A 26,621-nucleotide genomic window follows, 5' to 3' on the forward strand; every position below is an offset into this window, starting at 1 on the left:
TCTGACACAAACAGCTGGCTCATGACCAATTAGCACCTACCAGTTAATCCTTCCTTGAATTTATTTTTAATTATCCATTGTCCTATTAGCATCATTGGGAGCCAGAGGCCCTGACTCCAGGAGGAGAAAGCACCCGGAAAGGGATGAAATGCCACACCCCTCAGAGGGTAACGCTCTAAACGGGCGTAGTTTGGGGTTTAATGTACCTACCCCACATCATTCAGAAGCTTAGCTGCCGTGCCTTTAGTTGAGGTATGATGTGGAGCTGCCAACTGGTGCCATAAGCCTGTGGCCGAGGGGAAACACTGGTACCCCAATGGGAAAGTGTCAGTTTTGTACAGCTCCAGAAACTCACTGCAACACGACTCTGACTGCAGTTTTCACTGTTAATTAATTAACTTCAACCCCCTCTTGTGGTGTTTATTAGTCATAGCTACCCACAGCCTGTAGCACAAGATTTGGATTGGGTTTGCATGGGCAAGTTTGTTTTGTTTTCCAGAAATGCTGAAGCTGTTTAGCATGTGGCAAAAATGGCAAATAGCAACCTGTTGTAAATATACTCCCATGAAATGTTTTCCCATCGCATATTCTGAATGTCAGCGTGTCTCACAAGTGATCAATAGTATTTATATTTTCAATTGAAATTCGCTGCCCAGATCTCTCAGTGAAACGTGCCCCAGGGCCAGGCAATCGCTGCGGAGTGGTAGATACGAATTCCTCCTGGAATGCTTCTCCATTTGTAAACTTTTGTACAGACAATGTAGCAGCGAGGCTGCCTGGTAGAACGTTTCAACGTGTAATTGCCTACGAGGCAATACCACCAGCCTTTGAAATAGTCTGAAAACTGGCTTTTGAATTCAGTGATCGTGTTAGAGACAACACTGTGCAGCTTCGATCAAAGTGCTCACTACACAAAAATGGCAGTTTGGAGACTAACGTATAGAGCTAACATAGCACAAGTCTGGAGACTTGTACACAGTGAAAAATGGTGGTAGTGATGGTGGTAACGTTAGCAACATACTTTGGGAACTCCACCCCGCAGGGAAGTTACGGTCTATGAAGACATGGAGGATACAAGCTCTCCACAACTTTGAAAAATGTATTCTTTGTCAAGAAAATCCAAAGAATGCCAAACTGCCAAACGCCACCAGAGTTCAGTGCTGCTGGCGGCAGAAGGCAGGAGAGATGAATTGTACTGATGGCTACTGGAGGAGTTGTCTAGGTTAGAGGATTTGCCATCAATGCTCCCGCACGAGAGCTGCATTCACAAACACACACAAGTCAAAGTTGGTGCATGTCAGAGTTGTCTTGAGCCCAGGAAAGGAAACAGACACTGAATCAGAGACTCTGATTATCTGCTTCTCTAGCTACCACAGCAAGCCCGTCCTCCCAAGCCTGGGCCGGTTGCATTGTTTGCTTAAGAAAAACAAAACAGACAAACTTCCTAAAATAGAAACCATCGAGACAGCGCCAATCGAAAGAAGGCAGCACTCAGAAGAGATGACGACACGTTGCGCAGAAGATCTGCGAAGACTTGATTGCTATGGACGCCGTTTATCACTCATCTGCCTTTCTTCCCACTTGAGTAAAATTAATCAAAGCAAAACCAGCTAGTTACAGTACAATAGTCACCTTATGACACTGCATTTTGTCAGCTGATTGAAGAGCTAGACAATGATCGTATGTACAACAACACGAAAGCTCTTCTCCTGCCCAAGGGGCTACACAGACCTAAGGCCCTGCACTGCCCTCAGATGTACACCGCGCAAGCTATTCCAGGCAAGATTAGAAAAACATGGTGGTTCTGCAATTTCGTTCCATGCACAGCATGGACAAGGCACGTCTACCATTGCTCTAGGCAGCGCAATAACATCAGCTGATCCCATCCAGGCTGCTAGCAAAGTGAACCAGGCACGTAAGCCATCCAAGCATTTGGTGGATGTTCTGGTGAGGGAGCCGGATGAGCTGCTTTCCAATGACCAAGTAGTTTGTATAACCCCGCTTCAATCCTTCGGGCTGAAAGAGCCCAAATGAAGCCTCTGCATATTATCCGAAGCAGGTATTTGCAGTTTACAGAGGGCAGCGACTTTTGTCTCCAGCTGGTGCAGGAGTCTGTCCTTTGGTAGATAAAGGGGCCCATAATTCAGCCAGCAACGAGTACCAGGCTTCAGGAGACATTCAGAGAAGGTGTCTGTCAAGTGCGGAGCACCTCCCATCAACAGTTCCAAGACAATCACACCACTGCACGCGCGCCTTGCTGCTCAGCCGCCCCATGAGTTTGGGCCTCGCAGTTTAATTGACAGACGGCGCGTCCATGGGTCTGCATCAGTTATGATGAGCTGAGGCAGATCATCAGCAGGGCTGCAAAAACTGCAGGGAGGTGTGTGTCACAGGGCGCGTCACTCACCGCCAGACGGGCGCCGCCTCCTGATTAGCTCGAGGCCGGTGCCCCCTGTCCACGGCCAAAGCTCTCTGGCCTCAGTGAAGGGGTAACCAGAGTCGATTCCATCCCGGCACAACACTTACCGACTGGGCACAGCTAGTTTGTTCGATTTCAGCTTTAACCCCCCGGCAAAGTCAGACCATTGTCCCGGTTCACACCCCAGCAGGCTCCCAGCAGCGCCGGACATGTCCTCTACCAAGCAGAGCCGAGTTACGAGGGGACATAGTCAGCGACAGCCTCTGCTGCTTCAGGGCTTGAGCCAACCTGACCCACGGGGCCATCCTGCAGCCGCTGGCAGTGGCTCAGGGACAGGATCCCCGGCAAGGGGGGCCCAGTCTCAGCCATGGTGGCGATCCCGGTGCACCCACGGACAACGCCCAGGGGAACAGATAAAGGGGCAGCAGGGGGTTGTAGTGGGTAATGTGAACCCGCTGGGGTGCTCCCTGTGTTCAGGTTTAGATGCCGTCAGAGCAGCAATGTGGCTGGAGCAGGCCTGGCCTGGGGGCAGTTAGAAACAGGGGGATTTAGTGCCCCCCGGGCCACGTGGCTCCATCACGGCACATTTGCTGGGTACAGAAGACAGGACGGGGCTCCGTGCTGGCCAAGGAGGGAAAGACCCACTGCACAATTTCCTGGGTCCTGTCCGGATTTTGTTGTTCCTCCTGCCTCTGAAGCATCAGAGCTGGTGAGAGCTGGACCCAGGCCAGGGCTCTGAGGCTCTCCAGAGAATCCCCTCTCAGGGGCCCGGCCCATGGGCCTTGCTCCCCTGCACAGGGGCTACCTGGTCCCCTTAGGAATCTCCCCCCACGCGACTGGCAGCAACCTGGGGGGGGGGGGGTGTTTCCTCCCTCTGCAGGCAGCATGAGGTGCAGGCCCCACGCTGGGATTGTCTGGCCACTTGCCCTACTCACTGCCCGGTCATGGGCCTCAGCCCGGGGGGGTCCCTCGGTCCCCCTGTTCCCTGCCTGTGAGCACAGGGGTTTAGGCTCATGCAGGCCCAAGGCTGGGTGCCGGGTTGGGATCGGGGACCTGTGGGCTCCTTTGCTTTGGCACAGCGGGCTGGCGAGGCTGCTGCGGGGCGGCACTGCCACTGGGCGCCTGAGCTGTGTGAAGCAGACGCATCGAGCGGCCTAGTTGACCCAGAGCCGCTCTGGTCCCTGGTGCACTGACCGGCTCGGCTCCCCGGCTCAGCCCTGACTGGGCTGCGAGGCCTTTCGGAGACATTCCTCAGCCCACCCCCACCCTCTCCTGTCCCAGCCCAGCGGCGTCTACTACCCGCTTCAGAAGGCGAGGGGCTAACAGACCACACGGGCCTCGGAGCAGCGTGAGCCTGCACGGCTGGGGCAGTAACGGGTCGGGGGTCAATGCTCCGGCTCGGAGCAGCTGAGTCCAGCCCGGTTAGAGCGCCCCCGGCAGGGCGCGGACCAGACCCTGGTTCTGCTGCGAGGCGAACGCTGGCACCAGCAGAGTCACCATCAGCCCCTGCAGCCAGCCCAGCCCAGCCCAGCGCCCTACAGGCCCCGGGGCCTGGCACAGGGATGGGACACGCCGTGCCCGAGCAGCGCCAGCTGGGACAGGCGGGGGTGGGGACTGGCCGGCAGCCGGGCTCTCAGCCCCACGAGGCAGCGGGCGAGAACAGAGTGAGTGTCCAGTGCCCCCAGCCTCCCCAGGGCTGCCCTCTGCCCAGCCATGCCCCAGAGTGCCAGGGCAGGTCACTCGGGGCCGGGGTAAAACCTCCCGTTTTCCAGGCCCCATGGGTGCAGGGCACCAGCCGAACCCACCCTGGGTCTGAGCACAGCATGGGACCGGGGGCTGCAGGAGGCTGGAACCAGCCGCAGGGGGAGGGTTAACGGGCAGAGTGCGGGGAGAAGTGACGGGGCAGGGCCCTGCTGGCGGGACGAATGGCGAGGGAGCAGCGTGAGGTGGGCACCGTGTTTATTTCTCACTATGCTGGTGCAATGCAGCCAGTCACTGGCTCGTCCAGGTCCCCAGCCTGGCTCCGTGGCAAGGCAGCTTCCTCCTCCCCAAAACGGAGGGCCCAGCTGTGAGCCCACCAGTGTCCGGAACAAGGGGGGTGCTGGTGGCTCCCCACGAACCTCGCACAGCCAGTGTCCATCTCCTCCTGCCTGGGCCACGCTGAGCCCCCACCATGCCCCAGAACCACCAGCCCCAGGAAGGGCAGACGGGGCTCTGGGCGGGCAGGGAACAGCGTCCGACCTGGGAGGGTCTTCAAGGCTGGTGGGGGTGTGGGGGGAAGGGGCGTTCAAAGCCTCACACGTGACGCTCCTTCTGGCGGTGCTTGCGGCCGGTCTGCGCACCCCGCTGGGCCCCCTTCATCAGCCCCTTGAACTGTCCCTGCATCTTCGCCTTCTTCCTGGGGAGGGGAAGGAGCAGAGGGCACAGGTGAGAGCGGGCACTGCCCGAAGTCAGCTTCACAGCAAGCCACTGAGCCTGTCCCAGCAGGGGGGCAGGAGCGCTGGCTGTGGGGGGAACTCCCGGCCTGTCCCAGCAGGGGGCGCTGTGGGGAGGGGGGCAGGAGCTGGCTGTGGGGGGAGCTCCCGGGCTCTCCCAGCAGGGGGCGCTGGGGGGAGGGGGGCAGGAGCTGGCTGGGGGGGAGCTCCCAGGCTCTCCCAGCAGGGGGCGCTGTGGGGTGGGGGGAGCTCCCGGGCTCTCCCAGCAGGGGGCGCTGTGGGGAGGGGGGAGCTCCTGGGCTCTCCCAGCAGGGGGCGCTGGCGGGAACTCCCAGCTGCCCTGCCATGCGCAGCTGCTACGGAGCACAGGGGCCTGGGGCGAGCCCGGGACTGGGATCCAGGGATCTGCTCCTGGCTTCGCTCCACTTCCACCCCAGCCCCAGAGTCGTCACGTCCCTGGGTAACCCCGAGCCGCACCTTCGGTTGAGCTTGGCTCTGTTCAGCGGGATGTAGGCGTAGGGGTCCAGCCGGCCTCTCTTCTTCACGTCACCTCGGCCTGTCTGGGGAGCACACGGGGGGATGAGGAACCAGCCCGCCCCATGCTGACAGCCCGGGGCAGGGGGCCCCAAAGCAGCCAGGAGGCTAGCGGGGGCCCTGCCCCACCCCTCTCACCACGCCCGGTCTGGCCTCCAGAACCAGGCAGCAGGACTGCAGAGCCACCCTTGGCTCAGGGGCGGCCGCTGGGCTGTGCCAGCACTGCCGAGACCTGCTCCAGGGAGGGAACCAGGCCAGGAGACTGCGAGGACAGCGAGACAATCCCAGGGAACGCGCCCCAGGGCCCCCTGCACCCATGGCCAGGGACATGCTGGCATCCACGCAAGCTGCAGCTGTGGGGGACGATACCCTCCCATCCCCGCCAGGATCTGTTTCGCTCCACCCCCAGCCCGCCCCCCTGAGAGCCCGTGGAAAGTGACTCCCCCCTGCCCGGGGCCTCCTTACCTTGGCCTTGTAGTCAGCCCCAAGTGCCGGCCCTGTGCCCAGCCGCCGGTGAATGCCGGAGCCTCCAGCTAAAAACAGCAGCAAACCTGCATCAGATGCAGTTCGGGGCCAAGATTGGGATGGGGGGGTTCATGCTCCCTGCCCAGGGGAGGGCGAGGGGCAGGAACCAGCACAGAGCTGGGCATCCCACCCCCCTGAGTTCTGCCCCAGGTCGCGGGCGATCCCCAGGGCTGCCAGGGTGCGCCAGTGACTGAGCTCAGCCTTTGAAACAGGCCCCGAGCCCAGCACTTCCGAGGGGATCCCGAACCCACCCAGGACCCAGCTCCAGCGGCAGGAGCGGGGGCGGAAGCCAATGCTGACGCCTTGGGCACGCCCCGCTCTCTGGGAGCCAGCCGGCCGCACGGGGTCGGGGGAGCTGGCCGGCCCCCACGCACGCTGCAGGTAACACCGCGCAGCCTGGGGTCACCTTTGTAGTGCATCTGAGTCCCATCCTCCGGCTCCTCGTCCTCCGCCTCCTCCCGGAACCGGCGCTTCTGAGCCTTCTTCTGCAGAGAGAGGGCAACTCAGCGTGGAGCAGCTGGGACCCCCCCGTGCCCCCGCCATGGGGATCTGCTTTGCTGGTGGGACCGAGCAGGCACTGCCCACAGGGCCATGCCCCTGCCCTGGTCCCAGCCTCTCCCCTGGAACAAGCCCCCGCTGGGACCGCAGGGCGTGACTGGCCCGAGCCCCACCCGGCCCTGGGGGCAAGCGCTCAGCGCCGGTACTTACACTCCGGATCCCCACTTCCTGCATCAGGTCGGCCATCTCCTCATCCACTCCTGGAGCAAAGAACAGCCGGGTCAGAGTCGGGAGCCGGGGCCTGGACCCACCCAGCTCCGGGGCTGGGACCTCCTGCCGAGGCCCAGCCAGACGGAGGGGGGCTCAGGGACTGACACGGCACCCCGGCTGCTGTGCCCAGCAGGGATGTGGGGGGGCCCAAGACGCCTTTGCCAGGAGGGGAGACCTGCCTGCTATGGCTGCCCCACGTCACCAGGTGGGTGTGGCCAGGCAGCCCCACAGCTCACAAGAGCCCCCCTGCCCGGCGTGAGGCTGTCTCAGCACTGCCCAGGCTGCAATGTGCCCAGAAGAGGGGTGACACCAGAGCCCACACCCAGAGCCAGGAGACATTCCGGGGCCCACGCCCCATCACACAGCTTGCCAGCTGTGGGCACTGGGGCAGGGAGGGGGCGGCCTGACGTGGAGCATTGGGTGGGAGGAGGAGAACCCGGAGCAGGCCGCTGAGCCTCGGGAGGTGTGGGGGAGCCGGGCCCTGCATTCCCCATCCCGGTCGGTACCTTTGGCTCCCTCGTCGTCCTCGTCCTCAGGGCCCTCGCGGATAATCAGGCGCCCGTCCGCCGAAACCTTGAAGTCATGGCTCGCTCCCCTGGCCCTGCCGCCGCCCGGCTTCGTAGCTGGTTCAGCCGAGAGACGGAGGGGTTAGCGAGCCCGGGGCAGATGCGGCTCGAGCCAAGAGGTGCCCTGGCTGGGAACACAGCCAGTCACCCAACCCACCCCCAGCTCTGGCATGGCCATAGCTAACCCCACCGCGCACAGGCCCCCAAAGCCCTGCCCACGTGCACAGGCCCAGACAGCAGGGGCAACGGCCAAGGTCCCCCAGCCAAAACAGCCACGTCCTGCCACGGGCAATGCTGGGCCCCGTGAGCCGCTCCTTACCCAGCACCCTCTGGGCCACGTTGGGGTCCAGGAAGTTGAGGGGCTCGTCCCCTTCGCCCTCCTTCAGCCAGGCCTGACTCTTCTGCCGCGCCTGCTTCCTCTGCTCTCTCCCGCCACGCCTCTCGCCCTCCTCCTGCTCCGAGTCTGAGTCGGCCAGGAGCTCCTCCACGCTGGGATGGGAGAGAGCAGACAAAGGGTGCTGTGCCAGGCCGATGCAGAGCGCCCAGCACCGGCCCAGGACGCGACCCCCCCCAGCCCCACGCCAGCCCCAGCACCGGGCCAGGGCGCGCCCCCCCCCCATCCCCGCACCCCCCCCACAGCACCGGCCCAGGGCACCCCCCCCCAAGTCCCGGCCCAGGGCGCGCCCCCTCCCAGCCCCGCACCCCCCCCAGTCCCGGCCCAGGGCGCGACCCCTCCCAGCCCCGCACTCCCGCCAGCACCGGCCCAGGGAGCGACCCCTCCCAGTCCCGCGCCACCCCCATGCGGGGGAAACATGACACCCCCCCCTTCCCCAACTCCTGAGGAACCCAGCCCTGAGCCCAGGTGTCCCCGCCCCACAAGTCTCCTGAGGGACAAGCCAGGCAGCGCCATGTCTGGCAGACGCTCCCCACACGCCAGACCTTGGGCTAACAGGCTGCCCTCCCCTCAGTACCTGTCTCCCCTGGGCTGCGCCGGCGCCTCCTCCTCGCTCGCGGCCACCGCCTGCTTCAGGGCCCGCTGCTTGCGGCTTCGGGCCTCGGCCTTGCGGATGTTCAGCAGCACCTTGTGGTACTCGGCGGGCAGCAGCCCCCGCACCAGCTCGAAGCTAGGGGCAGAGCAAGCGTTCAGCAAGCCCCAGCCTGGCACAGCCCCCCATCGACACCCCCTCCATACACCCCTCGTGCAGGGAAACCCCCCCACCCGCTGGCCTGAGGCTCAGCAGTGGGCAGCGCCCCCCGAGCGAGAGCTCCGCTGCCCCCACCACTCCCCGGCCCCTCACCCGAACTTCCGGATGAACTTGGTGAAGAGGTTTCTCAGCTTCATGCGGAAGTGACGCCTCATGTCGTCTGTCAGGCGCCCCACGGCCTCCAGCTGCCGGGATAGAACGCGTCACCCCCAGTGCCTGGGACAGTGGCCCCCCATCCCCCCCGGGACAGCGCCCCCCATCCCCTTCCCCTCACCCTGGGACAGCGTGCCCCCCAACCCCCCAAGAGAGTGTGCGGGCCCCGCTGGGATCTCCAGGGACAGCATGCGTGTTCCCCCACCACGATACGCCTCACTCCTGCACCATTTCCCCCTGCCCATGGGCCCCACCCCTCAACACCCCATAGCTAGGCCTCCCCATCCCTGCACCGTCATGCAGCAGCTCCCTCTCTGGAGGCCCCCAGGCCAGGCTCGCTCCCCCCCACCCGACTCACCATCGTCTGGACGTGCTTGGCCAGTAACTGGGCGTCCACCAGCAGCAGCGCCACCTTGAGGAAGCCCAGGGCCGCCTTGACCACGTCCCGCGTGCGCGAGCCCAGCAGCAGGCAGACGTTCTGCAGCAACTGCTCCGCCACCGCCAGCCCCATGTGATCTGCAAGAGGCACAGGGCTCAGGCCGGGCAGCGGGGTCCCCCCGGCCCCCCAGGCTGGGGCAGCAGCAGCAGCACCGGGGGGTGGAGCCGGGGGAGAAAGCTGGAGAGAGTCTGGCTCAGGACACGCTCGCCCATCACCACCTGGGCTCAGCCGCAGCCCCCTTAGCCATGGGGCACGGCCCTCCCTCGAGCCCCGCCTTCTGACCCGCCTCAGCGCCCCTAGCAGTAGGCACTGACTGTGCTCCCCATGGCAGCTGCTAGGGCACTTCCCACCCCCGGGCCCGGCTGCGAGCGCCAGCAGAGGTGCCCGGGGGCTGCCCCAGCCGCAGGGGGTCAGACACCCCTTGCTCCGCCCTGCGTCGAGGGGAGCAGCTGGGGTTCCAGCCCCTCCCCCCCACTCCACCGAGCCCCTCACCTTTGAACTGGAAGAGGAGGCGGGTCAGCGCCAGCAAGGTGCAGCTGATCATGGTGACCGAGCCCGTCAGCCCCGCGTAGACCAGGAGCAGGAACCGCTGCATGGCCCCTGTGCGGGAAGGGACGGCCCCGGGTTAGCTCAGTCCTCCCCCCATGGCAGCTCCAAGGCCTCCTGGCTCAGCTGGGGGCCTCCGCCAGGCCAGCCCTGGTGCCCGGCCCTGGTAGGCCCCCCTGCAGCCCGCAGCACGGGCAGGGGACTGGAAGGCGTGCTGGCCACCAGGGCTGTGCAGGACAGGCCAGTGCGCCCCACGGGGCTGGGACGGAGGGGCAGGCAGGACCTCCCGCAGAGGGGGCTGGAAGCAGCTATGTGGCTGGACTAGTGGATTTAGCACTGGGGAGGCCGTGGCATGGATGGGGGCGGAAGTCAGAGGGCCCAGAGCAGGCCCAGGTAGGGAAGGGGGCGGGGACGCCTTACCTTGCGGTGTGGGGCCAAAGCGGAGGAAGGCCTCCCCCATCTCCACCAGCAGCAGAAAGGCGTTCTTCCGGGCCCCCACCGACACCTCCTTGGTGCAGAGAATCACCTGGCGGCGCAAACATCATCAGAACCAGCGCCTGCCCCCCCCCCAGCACCCGCAGCCCCGCGCCCGCCCCCCGCCAGGGCCTGGCCCCCCTCGCCAGCACCCCCCCCGTGCCCACCCTCCCCAGAGCCTGCCCCAGAGCGACCCCCCCGCACTTGCGCCACGTTTTAGCAGCACTCTGCAGGGAGCCTGCTCCCACAGAACAGCCCGGCAGCGTGTGCCATCCTGCCCGGAACCCCCCCAGGGCCGAGCCGTGCCCCCCCCATACCTCTGGGACCAGGGCCACCACGAAGTCCTCGTGTTCAGCCGTCAGCTGCTTCACAACGTGGAACAGGCACTTCAGCCGCGGCTGGGGGAGGGGAGCAGGACAGCCCCGTCAGGTCCAGAGACATTCCTGTGCACCCCCCGCCTCCCAGGCCATGCCCTCTGCCCCACACCCACCGGTCCCTCCTCCCCTCCCCTCCCCCTGAGCTTGTCCTGGGTGCTCCGCCCCTGCGACGTTATTGATATAATCTGGGACCATATAGATCATTGTTGCAACCGAGGTCCTGTAGTGGCACGCAAATCTTGTATAAAGGGGGTCAAATGAGGTGTCTAAGACAAGGTTATGGTTTACTGGTTATGATTATGCTGTCTATATGTGTGTATCAGTTTTGTAGTTGAAGTTATGAATATTGGCTCTATACTGTCTGTATGGCAAACTTATGCTATGCTGCTGGGTGACATCCCAGACAAGCTGAGATTAGCTCTGCCTAGCCTGCTTGATGGCCCATTAAGGACCATCAGCTATACAATGGACCCATTGAGAGAAGGCAGATACGCCTTGTAACTCAGCAAAGTATGCAGGGACTGGCCCATGTGACTCCAGACTCCATTTTGCTGTAATTTTCCACAGTAAGGACAAAAAGGTGTTCTTACACCTGGAAAAGACTATATAAGGCTGATGCCTCATCTCCATCTTGTCTTCAATCCTGCTTCATACCTCTGGAGGAACTTTGCCACAAGCTGAAGCTCTGAACAAAGGACTGAATGACCCATCCCAGCGGGGGATGTTCCAGAGACTTGATTTGAACCTGCAGTTTATTCCATCGCTGCTGCAAGCCTGAACCAAGAACTTTGCCATTACTGTATGTAATTGATTCCATTTAACCAATTCTAACTCTCATCTCTATCTTTTTCCTTTTATGAATAAACCTTCAGATTTTAGATTCTAAAGGGTTGGCAACAGCGTGATTTGAGAGTAAGATCTGATTTGTATATTGACCTGGGTCTGGGGCTTGGTCCTTTGGCCTTTGGGATCAGGAGAACCTTTTTCTTTTACTGGGGTATTGGTTTTCGTAACCATTTGTCCCCGTACGAGTGGCACTGGTGGGAATACTGGGAAACTGGAGTGTCTAAGGAGATTGCTTGTGAGACTTGCGGTTAGCCAGTGGGGTGAGACCGAAGTCCTCCTAGTCTGGCTGGTTTGGTTTGCCTTAGAGGTGGAAAAACCCCAGCCTTGGGCTGTAACTGCCCTGTTTGAGCAATTTGTCCTGAGTTGGCACTCTCAGTTGGGTTCCGCCAGAACCGCATTGTCACAGCCCACTCCCCCCACCCCGAGTGCTCTGCCCCCATCCCCGGGCTCACCCTCTTGGCCGGGGAGGCGGCACTCTGCAGGGAGCCCAGCAGATCTCTCTTCAGCTGGTCCAGGTGGCTGCGGACGAAGGCCTGGCAGGGGAGCCGGGGGGCCGCGCACACCTCCTCCAGCACGCGGTACGCCTTCTTCTGCACCCCGTGCTCCTTGCTCTGTGGGGAGACGGCACCAGATGGCATCAGCCAAACCCCAACCCGCATCTCTCCTCCCACTCCACTGAGCGAGCCTCAACCAGAGATCCCCGTGCCTGCTCTGGGGCACCCGGCTGCAGAGCCTCTCTGCTCCCCGCACCCAGGAAGAGGTGTCAGGAGCCTGGCCCCCTCCAGTGAGCCTGCCTCCATCCCAGTCTCGTGCAGGGCCGGCCAGGCGACTGCAGCGAGGGACGGAGGGACCGGGGAGCTGGAAGCACCTCCATCCGCACTGGTGCCCTCGCAGGGCACCCAGTCCCCGCCCACCCCAGCACGCGGGAGGCACCAGAGCCCCTGCCCTGCGGCCCCCGCCTGGGCAACTCACCTGCAGGGAGGGCTGGATGGTGTGATAGAGGGCGCCCAGGGAGGGCTCGTCGGCATAGGGCGCCATGGCCACAATCAGGTCCAGGATGGAGAGCCTGCAGCAGAGGGAGGTTAACGGAGGGGAGGCGGGATGCCCAGGACTCTGCCTGGCTCCCTGCAGAGGGGGAGGCGGGGAGGATCTCAGCGCTGCGCGCCCCCCCCGCCCAACAGCACCAAGAACCAGTGGGCATACACTGGCCAGGGCCACACCGACGCCACGAGTGAGACGTTCCTAGCCACCAGCAGAGGCAGCCCCCCAGCCCCAGCAAGGCAAACAACCCACCCCGCAGGAAGGGGGAGCAGGGTAAGTCTGCGGCGGGGAGGTCCCTTCCAGCGCCCCCCAGCAGCTCGGCTGCGTCCAGGCAGCACGCTAACCCCGGCGTTACCTGGTGAACTCCGTGCTCTCGGGGCCGGTCAGTTTCTCGCTGGCTTTCTCCAGAAACCCGCACACCATCTGCAGGAGGGGACGAGCCGCCGGCCCGGGGTCAGTTCAGGTGCCGGACCCCCAACCCCGTAACCCCCGCTCAGCGCGGCTCTGCCTCTGGCCTGCAGGGGGCGGCGAGCACACAGCAGCCTCCGAGCAAGCCCGACGGCTCAGGCAGCCCCCCAGGGTCCTCGCCGAGCCCCCCACCAGCCGGGGGCCCTGCTGCATTGCGGCTGCCTGGGATCAGGGGCTCCACAGGGAATTCAACACCTCTCTGGGGTGGGCTCCTCCCCAGCACAGCATCCCTGCGAGGCCCCGGCAGGGGGAACGACCCCCCAGCCATGCTCACTCAGCGCCCCGAGGCCTGGGCTCCGCAGTGCCTAGACGCCAGCAGCTGGTTCTGCGGCAGACCCCGTGGGGAGCGGTTTCCGTCGGGTCCCCCCGGCAGAGGGGGCCGTGCCAGCGTTACTGCTGACTGTGCTGCCCTACGCCACCCCGCCGGGCTCGTCTGGGCCCCCGCCCCGCCTCACCTGCTGCTCAGTGATCGTCAGGTACGTGCGGATGGTGTCCAGCACGGCGCGCCGATGGGCTGCGCCACCCCCAGCATCCCCCGGCTGGCTGTACACGTTGAACAGGATGGGCAGAAAGTTCTTGGCGAAGCGGCCGACCTCCGCTCGCTCAGCGTCTGGGGAGGGGCACAGAGCAGTGAGGGTCTGCGCCCGGGGCCCTCGGACTCACCCACCGCCCCACACTCGGCCAGAGGGATCCCCAGCTGCTCACGCCTGGCACCTTCACAGCAGGAGGCACTGGGCCTCCCACAACCCTGGGATCTAGGGAGACCCTCAGACAGGATGGGAAAGATCATTGGGCATCCAGGGCCCTGGGGGGCTCAGGGCTGACTGAAGGCCCTGGAGACTGGGCCGCACTGCAGCTCCCAGGCCGCTGAAGGGTGTGTGCCTGCCCCAGCAACGTGCCCCTCCACCTGCCGAATGGCCCAGTCCCCCTGCACGGGGCACCCCAGGGCCCGGCCCTCACCCGTCTCGCAGCCCTTGCTGATGAGCGTGCGCAGGGCCTGGCAGACGGTGAGCCGCAGGTCTGCCCGCTCGCTGATGGCCGTGCCCAGCGTCCGCGCCAGCCCTTTGAAGGAGGCCGCCACGTCCGTTGGCCTGGTGCAGAAACCAGGCAGCATGGTCCAGATCTGAAAGGTAAAGGAGGCAGTGAAGGGGCGGAGCAGACACCAGCTTGACACGGCAGAGCTGCCCCTCGCGAGGATCCAGCCAGCCGAGCTGCATGTCCCTGCGCCGGGAGCCCCACAACCTGAGCCTCTCACCTGCCACTGCAGCGTGTCATAAATCTTGGACTCCAGACTCTTCCCGGCCTGGGCCAGCTCCGCGGCTGCAACAAAGAGACAAGGGAGACGTCAGGGCGGCAGCGGATTCCTAGACCCTGCGGCCAGAAGGACCCACGGGGATCCTCTCGTCTGACCCCCGGATGGCTCAGGCCAGACACCAGCCCCGCAATGACCCCAGAGCCGATCACCTGGATTTAAACATTGTCAGCGACGGAGAATCCACCCGCCCCGGGGCGATGTTCCGGGGTTAATTCCCTGCCCTGGCACAGATCCACGCCTGATTTCCTGCCTCGCTGTGTCTCGCTCCAGCTTCCAGCCCCAGGTCGCATTAGACCTTCCTCAGCTAGACGGCAGTGCCCACCCTCCAGTACCCATTCCCTATGTGGGTACTTGCAGACTGCGACCTGCGAGTTAACCCAGGGGAGGGGCATCCCTGGGAGTGTCCCGGGGCCACCTGCCGAGGGGCAGCAGGGTCTGAGAGAGCAAAGACACCACCAGCCCCTGATCTCAGGGCCCCTGGGGAGCACAGCACCCAGACCACGGCCTCTGAACCCGCAGCAGGAGATGGGCCGGGGTGCAGTTTATTCAGCCAGTGCTCCCCATCTGCCTGCCTGCCCCGTGGGGCCCATGCTGGCTCTGTGCCCCATGACCTCCTGGGGACGGGCCCCACATTCCCCAGCCTCGCCTGGGGGCCGCCCCCGCCAGTTACCTCTGCTTTTCAGGGTGGCTGCCAGGGGCAGGAAATAGCTGGTGAAGAAGCTGAGCCGCGTGCCCTGGACGTGGTCCCGGATCACCGGCAGGAGCCAGCTGCGGGGGAAATCCAGCGTCTCCCTGGGGAGGGGAACACACCGGTGAGGTGCAGCAGGGGGCGCTCCTGCCGCGGGCTCCGGGCTTCGCCCCCAGCTTTGGGCCTGCGACCGGGAGAACTAGCCACAGGCTCAAACAAGCCAAACATTTATTACATACATCGAAAGCAGGAAGCTGCCAAACCCACAGTGGGGCTAAAGCAGCGCTCCAGGCAGACAAACCGAATGAATTCTTTGCTTTGGTCTTCACGGCTGAGGATGAGGGAGATTCCCACGCCTGAGCCGGTCTTTTTAGGTGACAAATCTGAGGAACTGTCCCAGATTGAGGTGTCATTAGCGGAGGTTTTGGAACAAATTGATAAACTAAACAGTAATAAGTCACCAGGACCAGATGGTATCACCCAAGAGTTCTGAAGCAACTTAGATGTGAAATAGCCGGACTACTAACTGCCGTCTGTAACCTATCATTTAAATCAGCTTCTGTACCAGATGACTGCAGGGTAAGTAGTGTAACGTCAATTATTAAAAAAGGCTCCAGAGGTGATCCCGGCAATTACAGGCCGCTAAGCCTGACTTCAGTACCAGCAAAACTGATTGAAATTGTAGTAAAGAACAGAATTATCAGAGACACAGATCAGTGAACATGATATACTGGGGAAGAGTCCACATGGCTTTTGTAAAGGGAAATCATGCCTCACCAATCTATTAGAATTATTTTAGGGAGTTAACAGACATGTGGATGGGGGGATCCAGTGGATATAGTGGACTTAGACTTTCAGAAAGCCTTTGACAAGGTCCCTCAGAAAAAGGCTCTTAAGCAAAGTAAGGAGTCATGGGATAAAAGGGAAGATGCTCTCATGGACTGGTAACTGGTTAAAAGATAGGAAATAAAGGGGAGGAATAAATGGTCAGTTTTCAGACTGGAGAGAGGTAAATAGTGGTGTCCCCAGGAGTCTGTACCGGGCCCAGTCCTATTCAACATATTCATAAATGATCTGGAAAAAGGGGTAAACAGTTTGTGGACAATACAAAATTATTCAAGATAGTCCAAAGCTGACTGCGAAGAGTTTCAAAGGGATCTCACAGAACTGGGTGACTGGACAAGAAAATAGCAGATGAAATTCAATGTTGATAAATGCAAAGTAATGCACATCGGAAAACAATCCCAACTCTACATCCAAAACGATGCAACCTGAATTAGCTGTTACCACTCAAGAGAAGATCTTGGGGTCATCGTGGGTAGTTCTCTGAAAACATCCACTCAATGTGCAGTGGCAGTCAAAAAAGGCTAACGATGTTAGGAACCATTAGGAAAAGGACAGCTAATTAGACAGTAATTATCATAACGCCACTAGATAAATCCAGGACATGCTCACACCACGAATGCTGCCTGCAGATCTGGCTGCCCCCTCTCAAAAAAGATATATTAAAACCTAAGTTCTCTAAGCTGCACAGCCACACAGCCTATTTAGCGCCACACAGATGCCCAGGGAACCCACCTGGGGACCTGCCATGGCCAGGGGAGGGGCACCCCTCCCCCAGACCCCACCTAGCCTGGCCCCCAACCTGCCACGGCCTTCCCCTGGGGGCGGCCCCAGACCCCAAATGTGGCCAGGGCAGCCCTCCCCCAGCCCAGACCTGCTGGGGGCAGGGGAAGGGCACCTATCCTGCAGTCCCAGAGCTGCCACCTCTGCCCCCCCAGCCCAGGTGCTGCTGTGGGGAGAGAGAGGTGGGGGGAGTCCTCTCTCCCCACTGTAGCCCCAGAGCACCCTCCTGCACCCCAAAGCCTCACCCCCTGCACCCAACTCTCTGCCCCAGCCTGGAGTCCCTCATCCCTGGCCCCACCCGAGAGCCCGCAGCCCCAGCCGGAGCCCCTCATCCCCGGCCCCACCCCAGAGGCCGCACCCTCCCACACTCCATACCCCTTGGCCCCACGCCTGCCACATGAATTTTGTGATGTGCACCAATATGGGGTTGATGTGTCAGGGGTCACGTCCACATTGGTGACATAAAATTCATTCCACACATGGGTGGGAAAAATTAGAGGGAACCCTGATTAGAACTGGGAAAGATGCAGAGAAAGACAACAAAAGAGATGAAGGGAATGGAACAGCTTCCATACGAAGGATTAAAAAGGCTGGGACCGTTTAGCTTGGCAAAGAGACGACTCAGGGGGGATACGATCGAGCTCTATACAATCATGACTGGTGTGGAGAATGTGAATAAGTGTTATTTACTCCTTCACTTCATATGCACTGACTCCGTGGGTACTCCAGGACTGGAGCACCCCCCCAGCTCCTCCCGCCTATTGGGGATCAGCTGCTCCGAGGTGTGCAGGAGGCACTGGGGGGCGGAATGGGGTGGGAAGAGGCAGGGAGGGGCTGGGGCCTTGGGGGAAGGGGTGGAGTGGGGGTGGGGCCTGGGGCAGAACGGGGGTTGACCCCCCCCACCCCCGCAGCATAGTAGGAAGTTGGACCATTCGTCTGACCCAGTATGGCTGTTCTTATGGTCCTAGGGACATGGTTCTTATGGTTCCGTGGGCCCGGCCCCCGCGGGGTCTCACTCTTCCTCCTGGGTCGCAGCACTGACCCTGGGGCTCCGGGACACCTGGGAACTGGCTCAGGGTTCACTGGAGCGCGGCTGGGCTGCCAGGAAGGGTCTGCGCTGTTACCTTCACCCTTGGGCGAGGCGACGGGCTTCCAGCCCCTATGGCCACGGGACCAATAGCCAGTTCTCTGCCCAGGTCCCCGGAAACACTCAAAGCTACAGCACAAGCCTCCAGCCCATGTCTGGCCTGGCTGTACTCGCTGCAGGGAGCCCCGGGGAGAGACAGGGTCTGCTGGTGCCAGAGGCCTGGTCAGGAGTCCTGCCCCTGCAGCGCTGTGAGAGGCCCTGGGTCCGGCCCTCTAGAGGGGTCACCCCCCGGCAGCCTGGGGACAGCCTGGGGCGCAGACCAGACCCCGGGACTCCATGCCAACGTGTAAAGCTGTAGGGCTCCTGGTACAGCCCTGTCGGGATCCGGCCCCTGGACCGGTCCAGCTGTTTGTCTGCAGGAGGGGGAGGCGCAGCCGCGTGGGGGCAGGGCCGTACTCACTCTGTGCCGTCTATCTCCAGGGCCACAGCCTGCAGCAGCACCTCGGGGCCCATGCTGGCCACGGCAGCCCCCACCGCCCGGTCCAGCTCGCTGGTGTGGGGGAAGTGTGGGGAGTGGCGCAGGTCGCACAGGGACTGGAGACACTGCAGAGCAGAGACGGGCTGGTCACATGGAATCCTCCCAGAGGCCCCCTGGGCCGGGGAGCAGCCCACACCCACGGGCAGGTGTGTCCCCCCCGCCCCACTCACACGCCTGGCTACAGTCCGAGACCTTCTCAGGGCAGATCCCGTCCCCGAGCGCCAATGCAGCCACCTCGGAGGAGGAGCACAGCCTGCACCAGCCTGGGTGGACTGAGGAGGCAGGAGCAAGCCTACCCAGAGATCTCTGGCCCCAGGACAGCGCTTGGAACCCCCTTCTGCCCGGGAGGGAAGGGCAGAGCCGGCCCATGGGGACATGCAGCCCCTTAGCTACAGCGACGCAGGCTCTGGGCAGCAAGGTGCCATGCACACACTCCTCCCCGCTGGGCCAGCTGACGCAGTGTCGGCCGGCCCGGGTCTGGGAAGCCGCTGCTGGACTCCCCCTCCAGAACGGCCCTTAGGATGCCCAGGACGGGGCTTTAAGCACCCGCTCGCCACCCAAATGCCAGGGTCTGGGAAGCCAGAGCCACCGACCGGCTCTCAGCAGCCTCTGTATCGTGGGAAGCATTTGCAAGGCCCAGCCCCGGAGCGCCGAGCCCAGGCCCCTCTCCGAGTCACCCTGCTGGGCACCCCGCACCCAGGCTCTCCCGGCCCCCTTACCTTCCTCATGAAGGGATGGCACTGCTTCCCGCACACCTCGAAGAAGGCCCGCAGCACCTGCAGCACGGAGGCCCACGCCGCGTGGAATCGGTACGTCAAGCCCTCCTCCACCGCCCTGCACCGGGAGAGAGCACCGTCTCAGCACCGCCAGGACACAGACAGCGCCTGCACCTGCCACGCCGGGGCTCCCCGCAGGGCAGGCCCAAGAGCCCGGAGGTGGGGCCACGAAGCAGGCCCAGCCCCACAGCCCGGCGGGCCCCACTCACCTGAACATCCTGCAGACGTGGGAGGCGGGTCCGGAGGCAGAGGCAGAAACGGGCCCCAGCTCGGCCATGTGGGGAGCGACGCACTCGCTCAGCAGAGCCTGCAGGGGGTAGTCACGAGGGGAGGGGTTAGCCACGCCCCTCAGCCCCATGCGGGCCGGGGAAGGGAGCAGATCCCAGCACTCCACCGCAGCCTGCCCGAGCAAAGCCTGGTGCCCCATGGCGGGGGCGGGAATAGCCACCCCCCAGGACAGGCCGGGGGGCGGGGGGGAGCTGCTCACGGTACCTTGAGCGTCTGCATCGCGGCCGCCAGCACCTGTGGGTGGGGGGAGAGGAGGCAGCTCACGGCAGCCGTGAAGAGGCGGGGGAGGTGCCCCCAGCACAGGTCCCTCTGCAGCCTGCAAGAGAGAGAGGGTCCAGCACCAGGGAGAGCCCCCACCCCTCTTCCCCCAACAGGGGTCCCCACCGCTGCACCTCCCGCCCCCCATGGGAGCCCCTGCCACCCCCTCGTTCCCAGAGCCCCCCGCACTCCCGCCATGGGAGCCCCACACCACCCCCTCGTCCCCAGGGCCCCCCGCACCCTCCCCCATGGGGGCTCCCGCCACCCCAGGCCCGGCCCAGCTCATTACCTGGCCAGGTTGCTGTGTGCCTTCTCCATGACGGCCAGCCAGGCCAGCAGGGGCTGCAGGTCGTTCTCGCTGGGCATGTAGTCGTACAGGGCCTGGCAGGGCAGGGCAGGGCGGGCTCAGTGAAAGATGCCCACCTCCCCCCATCCCCCACCCCTCCCCTCAGCCCTCCCCGTGACCTTGCCCCCAGCTCTCAACCCCGTGCCCCCCCTCCAATCAGCCTGCCCTCCCCCCACCCCGTGACCCCCCTCCCATCAGCCCACCCTCCCCCCACCCCATGACCCCATCCCTCAGCCCACCCTGCCCCCACCCCATGACCTCGCCCACCCCTCCCTGCCCCCACCCCGTGACCCCCCTCCCATCAGACCGCCAGCCCCTTGCACTCACGGTGATGATCTGGGCGTTGAGCTCGGCAGAGAGGCACGCCAGACCAGGCTGGGCACCGAAGAGGCTGTGGAAGGCCTGCATGGCGCACGCCGTCACCAGCTGCAAAGGACACAGTGTTAGAAGCGAGGGGGGAACACGCCGCCCCACTGGGCCCCTCCATCCACAGGCCTGAGCAGATCCCCCCCCCAGCAGGAAGGGGTTGGGTTGTCCCAGATGGAGTCCAGGCGTCCCCTGCACACTCCCCGTACCCTGCAGGGCCCCCTTGCCTGACCCTGCGGAGTTGGCCCGGGCCGGCAGGGAGCGGGAGGGCTGGGGGCCCGAGGACAGTGACTGGTCCCCTCCCTCCCGGGAGCCCGGACGGCTGCTCACCACATGGCTGAGGGTCATGACGCGGAGCAGGGTCTCGCAGCAGGTCTTCACCACGGCCAGCGGCAGGCAGGGCAGCAGGTCCCGGAGCAGGGTCAGGACATGCAGGGTGGTGGTGGCCTCCTTGGTACCTGTGGAGTGGGGCAGAGATGAACACACAGAACAGCCCCCCCTGCTCGGCCCCCATGACTGAACCCCTCTGCCAGGGGCTGCCGGGCCCAGAGAGCGCAGCACCGAACCCACCGAGCGCAGCTCAGGGCAGCAGCGCGGGGGCAAAGAGCCCAGCACAGACCCCAGCAGCCGCCCAGTGGCCCCACGACCCCTCCGGTCCTCCTGCACCCCCCACAGCCCCTCCGGTCCCCCTGCACCCCCAGAGCTGTGCATCCCTGCACCCCCTCCGGTCCCCCTGCACCCCCCACAGCCCCTCCGGTCCCCCTGTACCTCCCACAGCCCCTCCGGTCCCCCTGTACCTCCCACAGCACCTCCGGTCCCCCTGCATCCCCCACAGCAGTGCGCCCCACATCCCAGCCAGGCCCCCATGCACCCCCCCACAACCCCTCCAGTCCCCATGCACACCCCCACAGCTGTACACCCCGTGCCCCCTCTGGTCCCCATGCACCCCCCACAGCTGTGCACCCCATGACCTCTCTGGTCCCCATGCACCCCCCACAGCAGTGCACCCCACATCCCAGCCAGGCCCCCATGCATCCCCCCACAGCTGTGCACCCCGCGCCCCCTCCGGTCCCCATGCACCCCCCACAGCTGTACACCCCATAACCCCTCCAGTCCCCATGCACCCCCCCACAGCCGTACACCCCACATCCATCCATCCCGTCTCCCCCGTACCTCCGGACTTTTCGATCTCCTGCACACAGAACCGGGCTGTGGACTGCGCAGCCGGGTGGTGCGTGGGAGCCGTGTCCCCGAACAGGAACTCGCTGCCCTTCAGGATGGAGCAGACGCCGTGCTGGGCTTCCTTCCGCACCTGCCGAGCATGGGAGCGGGGTGAGTGGGGGTGCCCCGGGCAGCCTCCTGCCAAGGATCGGGGAGGCAGGGCTGGGACCCCCACGCCCAGGGCACTGCACAGACCAGGCAGCTCCAGACCCAGGGCTGAGGCTCCAGAGAGACCCTGCAGACTGGGGCAGAGCTACAGAGGGCCCCAGCTGGGGGGCAGGAGGGGGCACCCCACAGGGTCCCGCAGGGCTCACCTTGGGCTTGGCGTGGACCGTGAAGCTGAGCAAGCCATGGTAAACCTGCAGCGTGACGGGGTAGCTCCAGGCTGCCAGGTCCTGCTTCCGCAGCAGCGTGGCCAGGCAGGAGAGCACCTGCAGGGAGAGACCAACAGGGACACGTGGGTATCGGCGCTGCCCTCCCGAGCCAGGGCCACTGCCAGCCCCCTCCCCCCGCAGGTCAGGCTGCCCTTCCCCCGCACGCCTGACCCCCCCAGCCCCGAAAGTCAGACTGCCCCTCCTCCACACCGAGCACCCCGGCCAGCCTGACCCATCCAGGGACGGCAGGAACCCAGGATGCTGGGGGGAGACACACACCCCTCCCCCCCAGGCTCAGCACAAGGGGATGGGCCCCGTACTGCTCACACCCTCGCTGAGGGCAGGGAGTCTGAGCCAGCCGCACCCCAGTGACCCCCTGCCCGCCTCCTGCTGGCGGCACTCACCCACCGCAGGGCAGAGGAGGGGCCGCTGCCGGCCTGCGAGGCCATGATGCCCATCAACACTTTGGAGGTGTCCGAGAACTTCTTTATCAGCACGGGCCCTGGCACCCTGCGGGCAGAGAAGGGAGGGTGTCAGTGCAGGTAGGGGCCTGGCAACGGGGAGGGGGGACAATGGGAGATGCGCTGCACTGCCCCTCCCCCCCGACACAGCCGTAATTCCCAGCCCTTCTCCACCCCGGTGCTGGAAGGTGAGCCCCCCTGTGGGTGGGACCCTCCGACATGGGCCGAGGGGTCCCCTGAGGGGGTGACCCTGCCCCAGCTCAACTCGGAGACACCAGCACATCAGCAGCCACACAGCCCCACGGCTCAGAGCCGCACCCCCTGCAGCCCTGCCCCCCCATCCATGCACCCCCACACACACCTTCCCCCGGCCTTGCCGGCCTGCAAGCAGCACCCTGCGTTGTCCCCTACACCTTGTTTCCATCCCCGGCCCCTGCCTCGCTCTGCCTGGGCCCCGGCCAGCCCCCGGGGCAGCGAGAGTAACCCGTGGGCGGGAGCGACTCACCGCTTCAGCACCAGGTTGAGCAGGTAGGCGACAGCAGCCAGCGACTCCGGCGACTCCACGGCCTCCAGCGTCGTCATCTGGCAACACAGCCGGGGTGAGCACGGGGGGGCCCCGCTGCCAGGCTCAGCCGGGAGCTCCCCGGGCCGGGTGACGGAGCATCCGCGACCCAGCTGGCGCTCCATGGCAGGGATAGCAGCGCCAGCCTAGTCTCTGGGGTGCACCAATCCCACTCACGGATCCCCAGTCCCCATGGACTGCAGCCGCCTAGCCGAGACCCCCGGCCGGACCCCCCCAGGCACTGCATGGCAGAGTCCAGCATGCCCCCGGAACTCACACTGCCTGACGGCTTCACCTCCGGCTCGCTGAAGGACCCACCCCCCTGCCCCGGGAGCCAGGGGTGCTGCGTGGGGGTCAGCTCCTGGCACTCCTAGCCAGAGCTCTGCTGCCACAGTCCCCTGGGCCCTTCACCGACACCCCCGCAGCCCCTGGCCATACGCAGCCCCTCCAGCTACCCTGCGACAGCCCAGTGCAGAGGGAAGGTCCCGGTCCCTTCCAGAGCCCCCCAGCACAGGGCACACTTGGGACCAACCACAGGCTGCTCCCCACCTCTAGCCGAGACCTGCCCCCACACACACGGCCACTCACCAGCGCCGCGAAGTACTCGGTCTCGCTCTCCGTGCCGCCCTGCGAGCGGATCACCTCCGTCACAGCAGCCAGCACCGCGCAGATCTGCGGAGAGCGCGCAGGAGGGGACAGGTGAGCACCACAGGACGTGGGCTTGGCCCCAGAACACGCTGCCCCTCCCTCTCTGTGGCGTCCGGGCCAGGACAGGGGCAACAGCCTGGCCCCAGAACACGCCGTCCCGCCCCCTCCACGGCTTCTGGGCCAGGGCAGGGGCAACGTGCTCAGGAAGGCCCCAGAGCACCCCGCTCCCCCGAGGCAAAAGCCAGAGTCTCCCCCGCTCCCAAGCGGAGCGCCCCGCCCACCTCTCTGTGCGCGGCGGAGCTGGACTCCCAGAACCGCTGCACTTTGCTGAAGGTGAGGTTGGTGCAGTCGCTCAAGCCGCTCAGGAAGGTGCGCGAGGACTTCTCGGTGACAGCAGCTCCATCGTCCTCCTCCATGCAGAGCTGGGCGCCCTGGCCTGCCTGCTCCGAGCGCACGGACCCCGACTGTAGCTCATTGTGTAACTTCAGCGCATCCACAGTCAGGTCACTCTTCTCTGTGGGGGATACGTGCTCAGGGCCGGCCAGACAAACACCTGAATTCCCCCCCTCCCCCCTGGCTAGCGCCCTGATCCTCCAAACCCCCGCCCTCACAGAGGGCCTCCGGGCCGGGCCAGGCCTGCAGAGCGTGTCCCTCTGACGGCCTGGCTGGGTCAGAGATCTCCAGCGCGTGGAACGAGAACCCCCAAGGAGGCAGAGCAGCGACTGAGGGAGCAGAGGGTCTATAAGGCAGTTCACCGGGGTACAGATGCCCCAGGCCAGTCCATCCAGCCCAGCCTCCTCCCCCTGTGCGGTGTCAGGGGGGCTCCGGGAACTCGAGAGCCCTGTCACCATCTCCTAGCCAGTGCCACGCGGAGATGCCTGCGGTGCCTGCTCTGCTCCGGATTCCCGCCAAGGCGGCGTGCGGCTCTCACCACCTGTGGCCTGGGCTGCGGCAGGTAACAAATGTGCGTTGCCAGAGCAGCATTTCCCTAGCCAAGCCGAGAGGTGATGCTTCCAAACTGGAACCAAATCCCAGCCTGGGTTTTCGGTCCGTGCGTTGGCCTCCTGCAACTCCCAGCACAGGAGTTGGTGCAGGTCCGGCTCCCAGCACTGCCCCAGGCGCTCCCGACACCCAGGGGTTTATAACCCAAGCCCGTTTTCCTGGCGTTCTTAAAGTCCAGGGACCGCAGCCGCCCCCCCCCACAGGCTTTGCATCACCTTCTCTGAGGTTCTCCTGGCTGCAGCGCAGTCGCACCTAGAGCCAGGATCGGGACCGCTGCCCTCCGCGCACACACACAGGTTGGCGGGCCCTGACCCAGAGCCTCCCACACAACCTCCACCTGGGACAGCTGACACGTCCCCCGGCTGCCCGCCAACCGCCCAGCAGCAGGCCCCAGGGCACCGTGCAGGTCGGTTCTCCCCCATCCTGCCTCTGCCCCGAGCCCGGCACCAGCCCCATGCCGCGCCCCACGCCCAGGGGGCCGGACTGACCCACAGCATTGCACTGGGTCCAGGGCCCGCCCCACCCCCCGCAGGCCCTACAAGCGCCCCGGGGGGCCAGCCTGCAGCACCCAGCTCCACGGGAGGCCCGGGGCAGGGGGCAGCCAGGGGCCCAGCTCCGGGGGAGCAGGGTGTGAAGCTCGACGGGGCGGCTCGGCCCGGCCCCCCGCTCACCCGCGGGCCGGCTGAAGAAGCGGCTGCGGGCGGCCAGGCGGTGGCGGCGGCTCTCGGGGTTGCTGTCGCTGCTGTGCCCCTTCCGCCAGCGCTGGAGCTTGCGGGCGGCCCCGGAGCGGAGCCTGCCGGCCTTGCCCATCCCCAGGCACAACAGCTGCTCCGCCGGCCACGCGGAAACCACGTGTGGCCCCCTTCCGCCCTCTCTGCCGCCACTTCCGGCCGGAGCGTGAGGGCACTTCCGGCATGGGCAAGACGCCATCTTTACTGCGGGCAGAGGGGGAGTTTTTTGTTTGTTTCCCCTCGGCGGACACTGCCAGCACTTCCGGCCTCACTGCCAACCTGGCCCCGCCCCCCCTCTGCGAGAGCCTGTGGGGCACGGGGAGGCGGGGCACGGTCAGGGGCTGCCCTGTGGGGGGCACAAGTGGGGCAGCTGCATTGTCCCCTGTGCCCGGCGTGCCACGGGCCTCTGGCCCAGCACCAGCTGACACCGAGGGGCTCCCCCGGGGGAGACACAGCCCCAGCCCCGGCCCCAGGGGGCTTCTGCCCCAGCGCCACACAGCCCCCGTCAGAGAGCGCCCAGGCCCAGAGCCGCGCCAGAGAGGTCACAGCTGAGTTCTCTGAACCGGCCCCTCACTTTGGGAGCCTTGGGGGTGTCGGGAGCAGCCAGAGCCGGACGTCCCACAGGCGCCGGAGAGAGTTGTGGCAGTGTCCGGTGTGTCACCACAACCATTAAAAGTCATGAGCCAGGGCCCCCAGAAACATGAGATGAGGTTAAGAATCAATGTGGGTCCTTTTATTGGCCTTCTGATGCTGGTGCCTTTAGGGGTCATATTTTCAGGCTTTACCCACCACCACTAGAGCTGGAACCCTTAAAGAAAACTGAGAGTCTGACCTAATCCCATGACTCTGGGAGCTGGGGCTTTCAGAAGAGCACGTTGTGCATAACCACGTCCCTTCAGGTAGGAAGCCACTCAGCTCTTTTATGGACCCAGGTGGCTGAAACAACATCAGCCTTCACCTCAAACTCAGGCATGTCACCACCCAAAACAAAGCCACACAAGGGCGGAAGGGTTTTCACTGGCTATTGTTTTATGAAGGTTTGGGTGTCTGTGAAAGAGGCAGAAAGATCAGAGAAGATGAGAGAAAAGGCAGCAAGGAAGCACCACACATAGCAACACAAGCACTGGCACCGTGGCCCCATGAAAACCTAGAGAGAGTGGAGGGCTTTTGGGCAGAGTGCTGTCTGAAAGGGGCTCGGAGCTGTGAGCAAATAAAATGTCTCCTACAGTTCCATTCCTGCTGTGTTTGGGGGAACAGGACTTATTAACAGGACTTAATAGGCAGCAGGTTTAAAACAAACACAAGGAGGTACTTCTTCACACCACACACAGTCAGCCTGGGAAACTCCTTGCCAGGGGATGTTGTGAAGGCCAAAACTATAACTGCGTTCAAAAAAGAACTAGCTAAGTTCCTGGAGGACAGGTCCATCAATGGCTATTAGCCAGGATGGTGAGGTGTGCAACCCCATGCTCTGGGTGTCCCTAAATCTCTGACTGCCAGAAGCTGGGGATGGGCCACAGGGATGGATCACTTGATTC

At 64.1% G+C, this 26,621-nt stretch overlaps 1 protein-coding gene across 1 annotated transcript; it reads right to left on the reverse strand.

Moving 5' to 3' along the window:
* Positions 1-4,361: 4,361 nt before the first annotated feature.
* RRP12 (ribosomal RNA processing 12 homolog) lies at positions 4,362-25,198 on the reverse strand. Its single transcript, XM_054035813.1, has 34 exons — positions 25,024-25,198; positions 23,632-23,864; positions 23,291-23,374; positions 22,646-22,722; positions 22,084-22,189; positions 21,620-21,736; positions 21,258-21,396; positions 20,415-20,542; positions 20,046-20,144; positions 19,662-19,753; positions 19,319-19,430; positions 19,036-19,133; positions 18,770-18,884; positions 17,973-18,115; positions 14,782-14,903; positions 14,052-14,116; positions 13,757-13,919; positions 13,252-13,406; positions 12,684-12,751; positions 12,260-12,353; positions 11,740-11,898; positions 10,382-10,462; positions 10,011-10,116; positions 9,537-9,644; positions 8,964-9,121; positions 8,546-8,637; positions 8,219-8,371; positions 7,567-7,736; positions 7,188-7,304; positions 6,622-6,671; positions 6,320-6,398; positions 5,854-5,921; positions 5,332-5,414; positions 4,362-4,817 (listed from the first exon to the last, which is right to left on the reverse strand). The coding sequence occupies exons 1-34, from the start codon at positions 25,160-25,162 to the stop codon at positions 4,715-4,717; spliced, it is 3,876 nt and encodes a 1,291-aa protein (XP_053891788.1). The 5' UTR covers positions 25,163-25,198; the 3' UTR covers positions 4,362-4,714.
* Positions 25,199-26,621: the final 1,423 nt, after the last annotated feature.

This window comes from Malaclemys terrapin, chromosome 7 (assembly GCF_027887155.1).
Source record: "Malaclemys terrapin pileata isolate rMalTer1 chromosome 7, rMalTer1.hap1, whole genome shotgun sequence".
Taxonomy (NCBI): Eukaryota; Metazoa; Chordata; order Testudines; family Emydidae; genus Malaclemys; species Malaclemys terrapin.

Excerpts from the sequence above, each read along its gene's own strand:
- RRP12 (XM_054035813.1), bottom strand. The coding sequence starts at position 25,162 with ATGGGCAAGGCCGGCAGGCTCCGCTCCGGGGCCGCCCGCAAGCTCCAG. Across the intron at positions 21,737-22,083 it reads CCTCCTCTGCCCTGCGGTGG|GTGCTCTCCTGCCTGGCCAC; the intron begins GTGAGTGCCGCC and ends CTCTCCCTGCAG. Across the intron at positions 20,543-21,257 it reads GGAGATCGAAAAGTCCGGAG|GTACCAAGGAGGCCACCACC; the intron begins GTACGGGGGAGA and ends CCCACTCCACAG.